The 15405-nt window shown below is 40.8% G+C and overlaps 2 protein-coding genes across 5 annotated transcripts in view; one reads left to right on the plus strand and one right to left on the minus strand.

Moving 5' to 3' along the window:
• Window positions 1–541: 541 nt before the first annotated feature.
• LOC135944106 (uncharacterized) lies at window positions 542–8615 on the plus strand. The gene is made up of 3 exons (XM_065490849.1): window positions 542–672; window positions 1561–1671; window positions 2175–8615. The coding sequence occupies exons 2-3, from the start codon at window positions 1561–1563 to the stop codon at window positions 6996–6998; spliced, it is 4935 nt and encodes a 1644-aa protein (XP_065346921.1). The 5' UTR covers window positions 542–672; the 3' UTR covers window positions 6999–8615.
• An 843-nt stretch (window positions 8616–9458) lies between these two features.
• Window positions 9459–15405, minus strand: part of brat (brain tumor) — a 29543-nt gene continuing 23596 nt past the window's right edge. For all 4 annotated transcript variants that reach the window (XM_065490852.1, XM_065490850.1, XM_065490854.1 and 1 more), the window contains 3 exons: window positions 14545–14943; window positions 12977–14086; window positions 9459–12687 (listed from right to left, as the gene is read on the minus strand). In XM_065490852.1, coding sequence (XP_065346924.1) covers window positions 12247–12687; window positions 12977–14086; window positions 14545–14943 — 1950 coding nt within the window. In that variant the 3' untranslated portion in view covers window positions 9459–12246. The remainder of the gene's footprint in view (window positions 12688–12976; window positions 14087–14544; window positions 14944–15405) is intronic.

Raw genomic sequence — 15405 nt, forward strand, 5'->3', positions numbered from 1 at the left:
CCTGTTTCCATTTATTTGCTATCTTGGAATCCGCTTCCGCTCTAGGCTGCAACCCATAGCAGCGTCCAACCGCCTTGTCCGCCTGCTCCGAGTTAGTTTCATCCTCCAAAAGAACATCGCTCACCTACCTGAATAAAGAGTGGTTTGGAGCCATACGAGACGTCTATAAGCAAAAAATTACTGAATAAAATCTAGTGTTTTAAGGTCATTTTTCTGAAAGAATTTAGCAAATTAAAACTGTGGCAGCAAAGAGAATACAGAAATCTAAATCCGAAAGTTGTTAATAGTGCCACTATATATTATATTGTTTAACTAAAAGTTGCTTAACGTGCGATTAAAAATAAACTTAAAATTAACAATATTTGGAAGTTATTCATAAATAAACCAAATAAAAAAACGTTCTGGTAACAGTCGGCGGGCGGTGTTTGAAGTGAAGGAAAACATTTTAATTTCCCACGAAACCAGCGCCGAGTTGCAGAGCCGCCTTGGCATAATCGCATGCGCTCCTTGGGTCCACAGTCCACAGGCTCCTCCTCGTCAGTTTGTATCCTCTGCGAATACCTTCAATCAACGTTCTTTTGGCATGAGATCCGTATGTGTTTTTTTGTGTCGGTAATATTAGTGCCACTATTGTACTCAAGCTGATGATAAAACTTAAGCAGTTCTCACAAAGTAAGTAAAAGAACAAATAATTTGCAGGTTTTAGTGTAGAAATATTAATTTTTAAATAATCATTTGACTTTTCCCAAAAATTTGAGCCAAAATTTAATGGAACTGTTTGCAGTATTTGTGTCTATCTATATAGAATCATAGTTGGCGATATTTCATTAATTTCGCAGTGAAACTAAATCCTTTTAGAAAACGGTGCTTTTTTGGAAAGTCATATCAAGGCTGAAACTTGTATCGACAGAGCATTTTTAATGCAGTAATGTTCACCAGTTTTTTGGGGGAATTTACAATATTTTATAATCACTTCTCTTTTCTCTTAAATAGCACGATTGACTGACAGGAAAATTTTAATTTATTTATTAGATCGTTACTCTCGTATTTTTTTCAAAAAAATACGTCGATGTATCAAATCTAAAATACAAAGTATACAAGGAAGGGTTACACTTCGGATAAAAACAAGTCCAGGAGGTCAGAGCTAAAAACTGAGCCCGGAGTAGTAATAACTCCAAAAAGAGACGTGACGACGACATTTAAAAAGTTTCAATCACACAGAGAGGCAGAGGAGAGGCAAACTGTGCCGCCGAGCAGTCTTTCAGTGCGGGTAATATATTTCAAACTTTCACTACGCGAAAGTAGTACACGTTTTTGTTGAGATCGCCACATATATTAATTGCGTTAACTGGCACAAAATTTTGGGGGTCCCCGTCAAAGAAGAAATTTGCGATTTTTACTTGTCGGCCCGGGCGCCTCATCATGGCTCCTCGCCGGTCAGTGGCAGGTCACAGAGTGTACAACAATATGCCTTGCGGTTTATTAATCTAACATAGGACTCGTATCGTTATTAATTTATTTTACAGATTTTTATTTCAAACTTTTTTTATTATTTCACAGATGAGACGATACTGGATATTCCTATCGTTCCTGCTCTCAAACCTGTGGTACGAGTTTGCAAAGAGCAATCAACTAGCCGCCGAGGAAATTGAATTCGAAAACCTTGTAAAGGTGGGTTTAACCTGTATTTAGGACCATTTTAAAAATACTTTATACTGTATATTTTGAATTGAAATTAAAAGCGGCTGTCTTCTGCTCATTTTTCTGTATCACCTATGCCGAAATGTCCTGCTCAACTTATCAGCTACTGAGGGTAAAAATTATACTCATAAATCATTATCATTATGCGTGCCGGCCACTAAGCGTTTTTCTTGTTGATCGCCACTTCGCTCCAATGCTGGGTCCGCTCATCCCGCGGCCTTGGGCGCTCATCGTCGCCCTGAAATGTTGAAAATTAATTGCAATCAGCTCTTTTCGCGCACTTATCCCACCATCCACAAAGCACGCACGAAAAACAGCGTTTCCTCACAATAATGTTCTGCTGCCGCAAATTAAGAGCAACAAAACACTTTATTGAGACAAAAAATTATATTTTTAAATATGTATTTTCTTCTTCTACTGAACACCTAATAAAAACTAGAAAATTATTTAGAGTTTTCAAAATATCGTTTCAGGATGGAACATCACTGCTAGGTCATGAAGGTCGTCGCGATGAACTAGTGATGCTCGTTGGAGTGTCCGGCAATGGAAAAAGCACTTTGAGTCTACTCTTGACCAGTTCACCTACGCTTTCAGTGGAATTAGGTCAAGGACGTAGATGCATCTACAAAGATAAGAACGACAAGATAGGCATTCAAACACAAACTTCAAAAACGTTAATTCCAAATTTTATTTCCGATGAAGAAAGTGGTCAAATTTTAGTTGATAATCCAGGATTTTCGGACACCCGTAAAAACCCAGCTTTTGATATCGCTGCCTCATTTTTCATGAAAACCGTCTTTGATTCTGTCAAGAAGGTGAAGATAGTCATTGTTGAGGACAAAAACAGTGTTACCTTCTATAAAAGCCGAGACGCGTTTCTCAAAACGCTGTCTCACCTTGCAAGGCTTATTCCAAACGCATCAGCCCTCAAAGGCTCAATTGGATTGGTCGTAACCAAAGTGGACTCAACGGATTCTGACGAAGACATAATTAGTGGGGTCACAGAATTTTTAAATGATACTCTTGTAGGCCATTTACTCCCAGAGAGAGAAAAGCTCGGCGATGAAGCGAGTCTTGCTGAAATAGGAAAATTGCTCGACAGTGAAATCGAAATTATAAACGTTCTACTGCAATCAGAAAATATCACTGGAATATTCAGAACTCCGTGTAAAATAAATGGCACGTGCCAAAGCTGTTCTGATGATGAAAGCCTGCGTAAATTAGTATTTGAACAACTTCAATTCACTGTCATCGAAGACAAAAAAAATCCATTTCACTTGACAGTTTCTGACACATCCGTTCTATTCATCGCAAACAAGCTCCTCCCGCAAACAGAGTTAAAATTCTCTAAATTGCTTGATACAATTGTGTCCGGTGAATTCAAATTATTGGATAAAAACCTGAAGAGCGAGGGACTGGTACTGAAACAAAAATTGAGCCTGATAGAAGCTGAAATCTCGGAAATGGAGCAGTTTTCCGCCGCGTTGATGATTCCAGGTGGGGTCAAAGATTTTGTCAAAAGAAATAAGAGGATGAAAATTATATACAATACTTTATTGAATGAGCTCTCAGTTGAGTCCTATAAAATTTGGTTTTTCTGTAAGAGTCTTTTTAAAGAAGTAAGCTCGGTGATAGATACAATCAAAGAGAATCAAACAGCAAAAATTCTAACACACTGTGATCATTCATTAGCTGAATTCAGAGCACTCGAGCAGATAGACACATTTATTTGTAACATAAGCGAATATCAGCAAACATCGGATTTCAAAAGAGTAGTTAAATATATTAACAACCTCCCTGTGTTCCTTTCCAGAATGATTTCTCTTGGATTGAAAGAAACTAAGGATATAAATGTGATCAGAAATGTCACGAAACCAAGCATTCCTTTTCTTGAGCAACTCAAAAAATTAAGTTGTTTGTCAATCGCTGATGGTGCTAAATTTAAGATATACAAAGATTCTGGAATATATTCAGGTCACTTTTTTAAACTTAGTGAAATGATATCATCAGCAGGATCAGTAGATAATTCAAATATCTACGTGCTCGCATCTAGAAAAGTGTTTATTGATTCTGACTGGGAAATCAGGAATATTCATATGACGATCGTATCACCGACGATTGAAGTAATAGGAACAAGCTCATGGAGACTGAAAGGAGCCGATGGGCCAACGCATAACGATACGGCCGCCAAAAGAGCATACAGCGCTAGTCAGCCCGGAGCTGATGGAGCTTCAGGGCTTCCTGGTTATAGTTCAGGTTCCTTGAAAATTTACACCCATACAGTACTGAACGGCAAAAATTTAAAAATAAATACGCAAGGTGGGAAAGGGGGAAAGGGTCAAGATGGTGGGCGAGGACACGATGGTGAAAGAGCTTATTTGAGAGAAGACATTGAAAAAATCATCGAATGCATTTACTACATAAAAGGTAACAGCTGTGACACGACTTCGAAAAAATTATCAGTAACTGTTGTTGATTACATTTCGAATACTCACGGTATAGTTGATGCCTATTCGAGATCGTCGATTAAACCAACAGGGGGTGGCCAGGGCGGGGACGCAGGACCTGGAGGACTCCCAGGTGAAATTTTCGTTTCCAAAGTCACGGGCGACGACTTTGCAATTAAAGCGGAAAACGGTCCGGTCGGAGAAGTAGGCCAAGGAGGCCATGGTGGACTAAATTGCTACTTGCGCAGAGATACAGTTAAATGCAATCTTTACGGGGGTAGTTGGACTGTTGATTCATGCTATAAAAAGGATACAGAGTGCGAGCATTTCGCAATTGCCGCCAACGGTTGCCCTGGAAGTCTTTCCCCCAAAAAGAGTGCAGAGAATAAAAATTATTTTTACAAAGAGGCAAGCTTTGAAGATCAAATATGGATATTATTAGATTTTGCCTTTGATAAAATAGAAAATTCAAGATACAAGGAGCAGGAATCAACACTAATAAGTTTCATTAAGGTAATTTTGAGAGGGCTTGTGTCTAACAACAAATCAGTAATAGAATTCTTTTACCGCCTTCTTAATCGTATTGCTTTGAAAAATATTCCACAGGAACAAATTTTTTACGTGCTCCAATTAGTACTTTCTGAGTTCCGATATTACAAAAATTATATGTTCAAAACTGAATTTCATGGTGACGTTGTTGCTTTGGAAGCGTTGATATTAAGTAATTTGGATTTAGCACAGACTTCCAAAAACAGTCGGCTCATTCTCAATGCCCAACTTCATTTGAACACATTTAAAAATGATGCAGAAAGGCTTTCCTCTGCATGGCGAGATCAGTTCAAAAGTGCTGCAATCAATACTCACAAAAAAAACCTTCAAAGCGAAATTGAAACATCCAAAAAGTTCACTGCTCAGACTGTACAGGAAAACATTGAAAAGGCAGAGCAATACTTGCAAGATCAGTTTGACAGTCTGCAGCAAAAAATTAAAACAGAAGAAGAGAAAGCTATGAGGGATATCAAAGAACTGCGTAATATGAAAGATAGGGTGTCTGGAAATATAGTCAAACGAATCATATTTAGCGTCGTTAACTTTGCAGCTGGATTAGTATCTATTGTGAATCCTGCAGTAGGCAGCTTGATACAAGCGGGTTCGAACGTTGGCGAAAAATTTACAGTGTCTGAGTATAATAATCAGGTTGGGACAACGCCAGTACTTGGTGCTGTCAGAAATGTGCGAAACGTCATTTCGAAATTCCACCGAGATAGAGCGAGAAATCGCGTGAGTAGATCCCAACACTTAATAGGCGTTGGTCAAGAAGTTTTGAGAGACAAAGAATTGGTGAAGTTGCTAAAAAAATCAACCGTGGAAAAATTGGAAAACGCGATGATCAAATCTGAAAGTGCAGTGGACTCTGCTCTCTTTGTGAACGAAAAATTAAAAGATGCTCTCGGCACGTGCTATACGGAATTGAAAAAAGTCACTAATGCGGAGAGTAGCGTTCATTTGAAAAGGTCATTGAAACTTTTTAATATAGCATCACATGTGTCAGCTCTTTCCTTCGGCGTATTATCTGACGTGCAAAAAATTCAAGGCGACAATGATTTATTAGGCAAATTAGACGCTAAAATTGCAGATAGCAGCCTTTTAATGTCACAATTGGACGAATATAACACGAATTTGCACACGTTTTTCATGCCGTACATAAATGACATGCAAGAGGCTTTCCAAAAGTTCACAAGCAGCGTAGAAGGGATGGCGCAACACATGCTTTTCTTCAGGAGAATTGATCTGAAGAAAATGACTAGACAGTTTGTGTCCCTTATTAGAAAATTCACTGACGGATTCGCAGAAGAGCAACAAGAGCTGATAAGTGTCGTCGAAGACCTGGAGATGCTCGCTACAGAGGCCATGAACTCCCAGGCGCACGTCAACGAACTCGAGTATAAGTTCCAGTTGGCCTCACTCGTTGGCACATTGGACAGCAATTACCAAGAGTGCGGTCGTGGGCGCAAATTCTGTGAACAGCGGAAAGCAGCCTGGATAGAAGTGCAGAAAAACACTCTGCTGCAGCGGTACGTGGTCCTCGAGCGTGCGTTTCAACAGGCCATTTTCCCATTTAAGAGTCAACGTCAATTCGTGGGCATGCCACCGACAAACTCTGACGAAAAGACCATGATCCAGGTGCTCCGAGAACGCGTCGACACCATGATCGCCGACTTGGTGGAGCGCAACAGCACCATCGACCTGAAGAGCGATAAGTACGTCCGCACGGCTGTGTTCACTTCGCAATTCAGCTCGAGCACCCCGTTTTACTCGTGGCACCAAGCGGATCACGCTGAGCAGATCGGCAGATTCCTTCGCGGCGAGAGGGTCAATTTCGTGGCCGACGTGCGTCACACCAATGCGTACAACGCAGCCAAGTTCTTCAAAATCGGGCTTAACATCACTGTGCCAGGTGTGCCTCTGCATTCGTTGCTTTCCTACCTCGAGCTTGAGATGGTCCACGGCGGTGACAACCACTTCCGCTGCGGCAATCGCTTCTACGCCATCGCAGCCGAACCCCTCACCTTTTCCCAAACTTTCGAAAGAGGAGAATTCGGTCAGCCTGTGTCACAGAACGCAGTTTCCTCTAAATTCGCGCAAACAGAAATCCCGTTCAGTCCTTACTCCCTGTGGACCATGCAAATCAAGTCGGGACGGAACCCTGACTCCCGTTCAAAACTCAGAGAAATTGCCAAGTACGCAAACAAAGCAAGTCTAGAATTACACGGCAGTGGAAGTTATGTTGAAGAAGGGGCCCCAATTTGTGACGAGGACCTTCCCAAATACTTTGACCTATTTATTTAGTCACTGACCAGCACCCGACCAATCAAAACAATCGCAACATTTCGACGAAGAAATAATTTGAAAAAGCCCTATTCCAACCATGAAAAATTTAATCGCAAAATTAATGAGACGATTCCGTATTACATTGACACATGAGCGCATTCGATAATATATCTAAAAAAATTCTTTATATAATTTTGCATTAAATTTTTTTCATTATCTCGGCATTACAGCCTTATCTAGCGTGCCAGTATTTTAAGGACTTTTGGGTTTTTTGTTTAGGAAATATTTTGCACGCAATTATTATTAAGATTTTGTAACTCTTACTAATTTAGCAAATTTTAGTTGTGGTAGCAGTAAGAACAAAGAAATCTAATTTAAAGATGTTATTAACACCGCTTTTGTTTTATTAAATGTTGCCAAATGCACATGCGTTAAAGAGGAATGATGCTGGAAAAGTCTGGAAAATGCTTGTTGCCAATGCATAAACTCATTCCTTAGGATTCAGTTAAAGCCTTAATTGACCTAAGGAGCGCTGTAATTTTTTGAGAAAATTGGCTGGAAAGTTACCGTGCTTTTTCAAATGGTAATGGCTGTCTCCTTACTTGAAATCCGATTTAATTTCAAAACCAAGAGTTTCCCCAATTAATGGCATACACCGTTGGACAGATCTCGATGAGAAGAATCGGAATATGCCAAGAAAATATGTTCAAGCACTGTAAATTTTGGAGAAAATTGGCAAAATTTGAATTTTTATTGTAGGAAGGGCCGTTTTTTATTATTGCAAATTGTTGAACGAATTGTTTATCGATCAATTATGTTTATGGCATCCAACAATTCAAATAATTTTCAATTGTTGCCCAGTATCATTCCACTTTAATTAAAAATTTCATAAAAATATAATTGCTCATATCTCAATTCTTTATTATTGGGATTCCCCGTTGTTGCCGTTAATTAAATTTTGAAAGATATATTTTCAACTGTCTTAAAATGCTTAGTGTAGCGCGGTCCTCCTTTTTGTTGGAAGCCAACCATTGTCGGCGGTTTGAATTATTGTAATTTTGCATTATTGTTTAACAGAAGAAAGATGATTTTAAAATATGTAAGAATTCAGTTTTCGTCCGTCAGCCACACGGTGCTGACGTGATTTGTTTAATTGTGCAGAACCCGATTCCAACAGTCGGTTAGCAAAAGAATTTATCACTTATTATTGTAAACCATTTCAGTTCTTGTACTTGATTAAGTATCCGATCGGATTTCCAACTGTAACTAATCTATACGAACAAAATTCGTCAATCTGAATTCATCGGTCTTCATCATTTCAACTCTTTCCATCTCTGTTATTTTCAACTGTCTTAAAATGCTTAGAAATCGTAATAAATCGATACTGACATTCTGTGACCAACGCGATATTCTGCATCCGTTTAAGATGACTATTATTATGTTTCTCAATTAGCATCATCGAACGTGGATAGATGATGGTTTGCGTTTTGGTAATGTAATTTTCGGAGCCAATTGTCTACCTGTTTGCAGCCCAAGGGCTCTCAATTCTCAATTGTGTGCTATTTTTGTACGTATATGTGGCTGTAATTTGTACGCAGCAAGGGATTAAAATATAAATTTCATTCATCTACCTTGCATCAGTGTTTAAATGAAAATTATTTCCTTGGCGCATGTCGGCTACAGCCCAGAGCAGCGTCCAATCGCCTTGTCCGCTTGCTCCGAATTGGTTTCATATCTTTGAAAGCAGATCACAAACCTAACTGAATAAATGAGTTGTTTGGAGCCTGGCGAGTAGACTTTGATCAATGAATTTACTACAAAATTCTGGCATGAGTCATCCTAGTCCTTTTTCTGGGAGAATACAGCAAATTGTGGCATCAAAGAGGATAAAGCAAGCTAAATTTGAAATTTGTTAATAATGATTGTTTTATTAAATATTGCATAAAAAACTTTATGAACGGGATGATATTTGGTGTCTGAAGTGAAGGATAAATTTTTAATTATCACGAATCCGGCGCAGAGTTGCCGAGCCCCTTTGCTGAATCCGGGAAGCGGGAATTAGTGTCAACCGAGCACAGAGCTTCGGAGAACTGCTAAACATTAAGTGCCCTTTTAGCTAGTTAAGTTGACTCATAATTAGCATTTTTTATCTTAATAATCAGTAAAAACATTTTTATTAACTCCTGATATAAATTGTTTTCAGCAGTGAACATTTTGTGATCAACCAAATATAGATTTTGAAAAAGAGCAGAAAAGGTAAATTTATAATATTATAACCTGTGTGGACCTACTAGACGATGAGTATTATTTTCTGATGGTGTTGTTCAATTGGTAAGCAACGTAGCGTTCTAATTTTGTTATATTGTTTGTTATAAGCAAATTAACTGATCGTCATTATATATTGTCGTCAAATTATAATATATCTTCAAAAAGCGCAGAGGTTTCCATATGCTCAACGGAGTAATAAAAGATGTTCAGTTTTAGTACAGTACAAAATTTATTCCTTGTAAATTTCAACAGGAACAAAAATAATTATATGAGCCCAGCTACCGCTCTGGTGATGGGCGTCTAAATAAAAAACACGCATTACAATAAATACTTGACACTGTGAGTGCTAGTGTGTGTGATACTGTGGTTTTGACGCGCGAGAGAAAAACAAGATGATCGTATTTTGCACGTTTCTTCATCGTAATCAGCTTTATCATCAAAAATTAACAAATTCCAACCAAGCATTCGCATTGGCAGTCGTAACCAGTGTTTCTTTCAATGAATCGATTATTAATCTTAGTTAAGCCACTGACACGGGGAGAGCGAAAGATAGATGATTCAACTAACGGACACTCTAAATTGCACAACATTGTTTCCAAAACTACCAACTTTTTAGATTCATATCGATTCTCTTGATCAAAAAACCGCTGAAGCAATAAATACAAATAGTGTTGTTTGTTGTTCATATCGAGCAATAGTTTTGAGTGTGTGTTGTGTGTGTTTGTGTATGTGTAAGTGGTCTTTAAATTACAGCGTAATAATAATCATTTGATTTTCAACTTGGACCTCAGAATTCTCATCTTCAAATATGTGTGAGTGTGTGTTTCCCTTTTGTCATCGTTTTTGTAACTCTCGTCAGCTACTACTTTCATTTATTTAAACAGTGTTTTTCTCCGACGTTTTTCATCATCATCGTATTTTGTCTGTGTTTCTCACCTAATAAATGCAATCGCCTTACAATTATACAAAGAGTCAGCCAGCAATGCGAGTGCCACGGTTACATTACAAAATATTCATGCTGCCAGCTTATAAATTAAAAAATATAGTAATAATAATAATAATTTAAGTAACATAAGAACCCTTGCACGAAGTAACGAGTTGACCAACATTTGATAAATTTCGTCTATATTGTCTAACGTTGCTTTTACGAGAGACGAATGAGAGACAGATACTTATTATTTATAATTTTTCCAACCTCAGGACACAAAACGAACAATGCATTACGCCTTAAATTTAGTTTGAAGATTTTGTCTTGTTGCTACAGAGATGGTGTGTGTTTGTGAGAGAGAGAGAGAGAGTGAGAATGTTTTCGTGGTTGTGGGTGGTTGGTTGGTGGTGGTGGTGTGTGGGGGTGTGTGAGTGTGTGTGTGCTGTCTACACGGCTATAAAAATAAACCTGTGACTAGTCAATTTTTAAAGAAAATTAAATTCAAACGAAAACGTAAACAATAACAATCAAGATTATTTTTAAATTCATTATTATCAGCAGCATCCAAGAGCACTATAATTTGTTTCGTCATCTTCAGCATCTTCATTGTTCATTATTATTTTATTTCTTTTGAGAGCAGTGTATGTGCAAAATGAAAAATTTTCAGTTTTCCGCGTTTCATGTATTTTTTGTCTTATATAAAATCTCAAAAACTTACTCTGTTAACTTGAGGTCGCCTACGATTTATATATATCAACACTACTACGATTTATCTTAAAGGGTAAAGGAGAAGCAGTAGTTTCAAATACTTTTAGAAAAATAGAGTATATAGAGTTAATCAATGGACCACATATCATTGTCAATAAAAATGATTGGCATGAGCATGGAATTTGCTTGCTTTTCCTCATTTTTGTGTGTTTTGTTTCGATTCCTAAAATAGCACATAATAACTTTGGGTCAACAAGGAAGGCAGACTTTGAAACAGAACAATCATCAAAATCATGCCAAAGGTCTTGATTCGCATTTTTAGACTCGATTCTGCTCGTGAAGTACACATCATCGTTACACTATACAAAACTACTATGTAATAATATACTCCAATCATTTATAATTATCCATCGTGTGTGTATGTGTCTGTCTGTCTGTCTGTCTGTGTGTGTGTGACATATTTCGCCTCGTTTACAAACAATTATTAAGTTGACAAGTTATTAATAAGTTAAGATCATTATAATACTTAAGCTAACATTAGTCAAAATGCATTGATTTCTCGTAATAATTATCGCAAGCGCGCACGCGGGAGGGCTGGCGGGCGGGCGGCCGTCGGCTCCCATCTTGTCGTGAATTTTATCAAAAATAAAATGAATATATTAATCATAAAATCAAACAAATAGTAGTAATAATAACAGCAACAAAGTTCTCTTATCAGCGTGGTAAAAAATTAATTAATCAATGGGGAATTCTTCGAGTGAGATCCTGTGTGTGTGCGGCGTGGCGGAGGGGCGGGCGGCTGAGGGTAGTAAAGGGGGCGAGACTCTGGAAACACCCTGCGTGGAGGCGCGTGCGCACCGGCTCCGATCGTCCCCCCGGCAGGAGGACTGCGCGTGCGCGGTGCCGGAGCGCCAAATGAAAGAAATGAGGGGTAGGGGCAACCTGGCGGGCAGACGCGGCTGGCGCGGGTGGAATGGACGCGTTGATCGCCGCAGGGTCAAACAACAGGGCAAATAATCGGAGCAGAATTGTGCGCGCGGCTACGGATCTGTTAAGAGACTGGCCAACCGCGTCCGCGCCAAACTTAACAATCAACAAAACAAAAAATAGTGAAAAATGTCAATTTGTAACGGGGGCAGGGCAGGGCAGGGTAGGGGCCTTTACTTTGAGCTCATCCGACTGCGTGGTATGAATCGAATTCCGGCACTGCTGCAAAATTAACAAATACAGAGGGGGGACGGGGGCGGAAACTATTTAACCAGGAGTGTTGGCACAATTTTTGCAATAATCAACGATTCATCGTAATCACTACTGATTGAGTGAATGGCCGAAGATATGTTTTCGAGTATGCGCGTGCGAATCTTACAATCCCGTGGGAGGAACTTGAACGTAACGGTAAATGTAGAGGCGGTAGTCCTTGGAGGCGAGCACGACGGAGCCGTCGTCCATGAGGGCGACGTCGAAGCACTGCGCGTGCTTCACCTTGGACTCGAGCGCCGACACCAGCTGCCCGTCCTGCGTGAAGATGGTCAGGTTGAAGTTGTTGTGGTTGTCGGCGATCAGGATCTCGCCCGACAGGTTGATGCCCACGCCGATGGGGTAGTTGGTGATGCCTTCGCCGCCAATCTGCCGCAGGTATGTGCCCTCGTAGTTGAAAACCTTGACGCAGTGTGCGCGGTTGTCGCTGATGAAGATCTCCTGCTTGTCGTTAACCACCACTCCGTTTGGAAACTCGAGGTGCTTTGAGCAGCCGAACTTCTGCAGCACGTTGCCCGCTTGGTCAAAGATAATCACGCGCATCACCTAAAAAGAAAATAATGTTATTATTACTGACAACTTAATAAGCTTTGCAGGTATTTAAAAAATACAAATTATTTAAATAATAATTTAAAAAAGCTACAAATCTGGCCTTAAGCTAGAATTTCAAACGATTTAGGTTGTCTGTAGTAGGGTTTAGGTGGTTTAAAATTGCATGATTTGTATTTTAGCTGGGAAGGAAAAATATTAATGAACAACGGTATGGTGTATTACCAAAAGCGAGTCTAAATTTGTTTAACTTCAACAAGGAAAGAGATAAAAGAGCTAAAAATACCTTGCACTCAACGACGACAATGCGGCCCTTGTTGTCAACGGTAACGCCTCTGGGGTGCTGCAGGATGTTGGCGCCGAATTTGCGCACAAACTGGCCGTACTGGTTGTAGATCTGTATCTGGTGGGTGGGTGAGCGCTCAGTGACGATGATGTCGCCTGAGGGCTTGACAACAGCCACCCTGTTGGGGTAGAGGAGCTGTCCGTCACGCTTTCCGCACTCGCCGAATTGGAATTTGAAGCGGCCCTCCTTGTCAAAGATCTGGATGCGGTGGTTGTTGGTGTCAGCCACTATGATGTCGTTCTGCGCGTTAACGGCAACACCGCTAGGCTCGGTGAACTGGCCCTCCATGACGCCGAATTCGCCGAATTTGCAGTGGTAGATCATTTTCTGGCGTTTGATCTGCGATTTCGGCGGGAAGATGGTGGTCGACATGAGTTTGGAGGTCAGCTCGAGCGGGTCCGAATTGAGGAATTGCGAGGCAGGTGTCGGTGGCGCGTCCGCGTGGTGGAAAATGCTGTCTGAGCCACCGTTTGACCACTTCTGGTAGGGGTCAAGGCCAGTGTTGCCACCGCCGACGCCGTTGTTCAGGTTCAACTCACCGCCAAACGAGCTCGAGGTGAGAATGTTGCCCGTGCCGTAGGAGCTGACGCTGCCTCCGACAAACGGCTTGTGCAGCGAGTCACCAAACAGGCTGCTCGTGTACGCCTTGTCCAGCACCGACGACTGCATCAGGCCAGCAGAGTTGAGGCTGTTGAGCGACGATGTGCTCGACGTGCTGGCCAGCGACGAGCCACCGCCGCCGTTCAGATGCGCACCGATGACGGACAGGTTGGCCGCCGTCGGTCGCGCAATTGGCGCCATCTTGCCTGGCGCCAACGCCATGTCTGCGTTGCGCACGTAGCCGAATGTGTTGCGCACGCCAACTTGGATGGCCTGGTAGTTGGACACGAACTCGAGGTCGCACACTGACTGCTGCAGCGACTCCGGGTTGAACGCCATCAGCGTGTGCATCTTCTGGTCCAGAAGCTTCTTAAACATGAGCAGCTCTGTAGTCTGGCCCTGCTTGAGCATGCGCTCCAGGAAGTCGCACGTCTGGTACAGCTTGTCCACCTGTTGGCCAAAAGCAGCGACGGGTCAATAATTTTTGATTTTACCAGCCCAAAAGGTTCGACACTTAAAAGATTGTTACACCAGAGTTAAAAATTACTTGTTACTGGAGTAAGAAAAAAATTGAATGAGTGCCAAGGAAATGGGAAATATTTGAGTATTTCTGGGATTTACTACTGGCTGCCCAATGTCAGAGATGGCAAAAGGAGGTTAATTGAATTGAGCGACTCGAATCGGTCAATTAGCTAAATGGGCTGGTTTTCGCACTTTCCCAGCTGCTTAAGAGACAAATGTCTGCAGTTCAAATAAAAAACCTTTGTGTAGGGAGATGAAAAGATGTTAACATTGGGCCCAAGCTCATCTGTGGCCACTTGGGCCCGATGTTATTGGGACTCGGTGAGCTCATAGCCCACGTAATGCGCTGAGCAGAGGTTAAATAAAGATTAATTGAGAAAACGCACCTTGTCTTGACACTTTTGGGTAGAGACGGACTGCGTCACGGACTTGTTGCTGAAGACGGACTCAAGCTCCTTAAGCAGCTCTTGTTTCCGCTCCTCCAACATCGAAGTGTAGAACTGGAAGGTCTCATTGATTTCGTTCTGCGCCTTGTGGTGCTGCAGTTGCAGTCGCTGCGTGTCGTACTCGACCGTCTTGAGCACGTTGCGCAGGTCGGACGCTTTGCCCTTGGCCTCTTGCACCAGTTGGGTCACGTATTCCACGTGCTTGGCGGCCGCGTCGCTGATGTGCTCCGTCTCGTGGCCTGGGTGTTCCAGGGCAGAGCACTCGGAACACACTGGCATACTGCACGAGCGGCAGTACAGCTTCAGTTGCTCGCTTTTGTGTCTGGGGCAGTTGACCACCTGCAACATAAGCGCGGTTGAAAACTGATCTCACTTGTGGCTTTTAAAGGATAAATATAGCTCACAAGAAAAAATGTTTCCAGAAGATGAATGACAGTTTTTAATTTTAATTGGTTATACATGACTGCAATGCCTGACGATTTAGGAAAATTGTTTGAAAAGGAAGATGTTTCTTTAGTAGTTTAAAACAAATTAGTAAAGAAGAAGGAAAATGGATATTTAAAATTTACCCTTCTTTCTGATTTTATTTTAACTAACTAATACCTTTTATAATTTCTTCTGTTTAAAATATTAATTATTCCTTTCTGGTTTTTACCATTTTAGTTTTAAAATATTTTAACAGAAAATCCCAATCCTTCCATTTGAAATTGAATTAACTTCCCTAATTCGATTGTTATTAACTGACTAATTAATTGTAAAATTGATCATTTAAAAGAGCAGCTCTCCAGTCTGGAAAGCCAC

This window comes from Cloeon dipterum, chromosome 4 (assembly GCF_949628265.1).
Source record: "Cloeon dipterum chromosome 4, ieCloDipt1.1, whole genome shotgun sequence".
In the NCBI taxonomy this organism is placed as follows: Eukaryota; Metazoa; Arthropoda; class Insecta; order Ephemeroptera; family Baetidae; genus Cloeon; species Cloeon dipterum.

Excerpts from the sequence above, each read along its gene's own strand:
- LOC135944106 (XM_065490849.1), top strand. The coding sequence starts at position 1,561 with ATGAGACGATACTGGATATTCCTATCGTTCCTGCTCTCAAACCTGTGG. Across the intron at positions 1,672-2,174 it reads AATTCGAAAACCTTGTAAAG|GATGGAACATCACTGCTAGG; the intron begins GTGGGTTTAACC and ends ATATCGTTTCAG.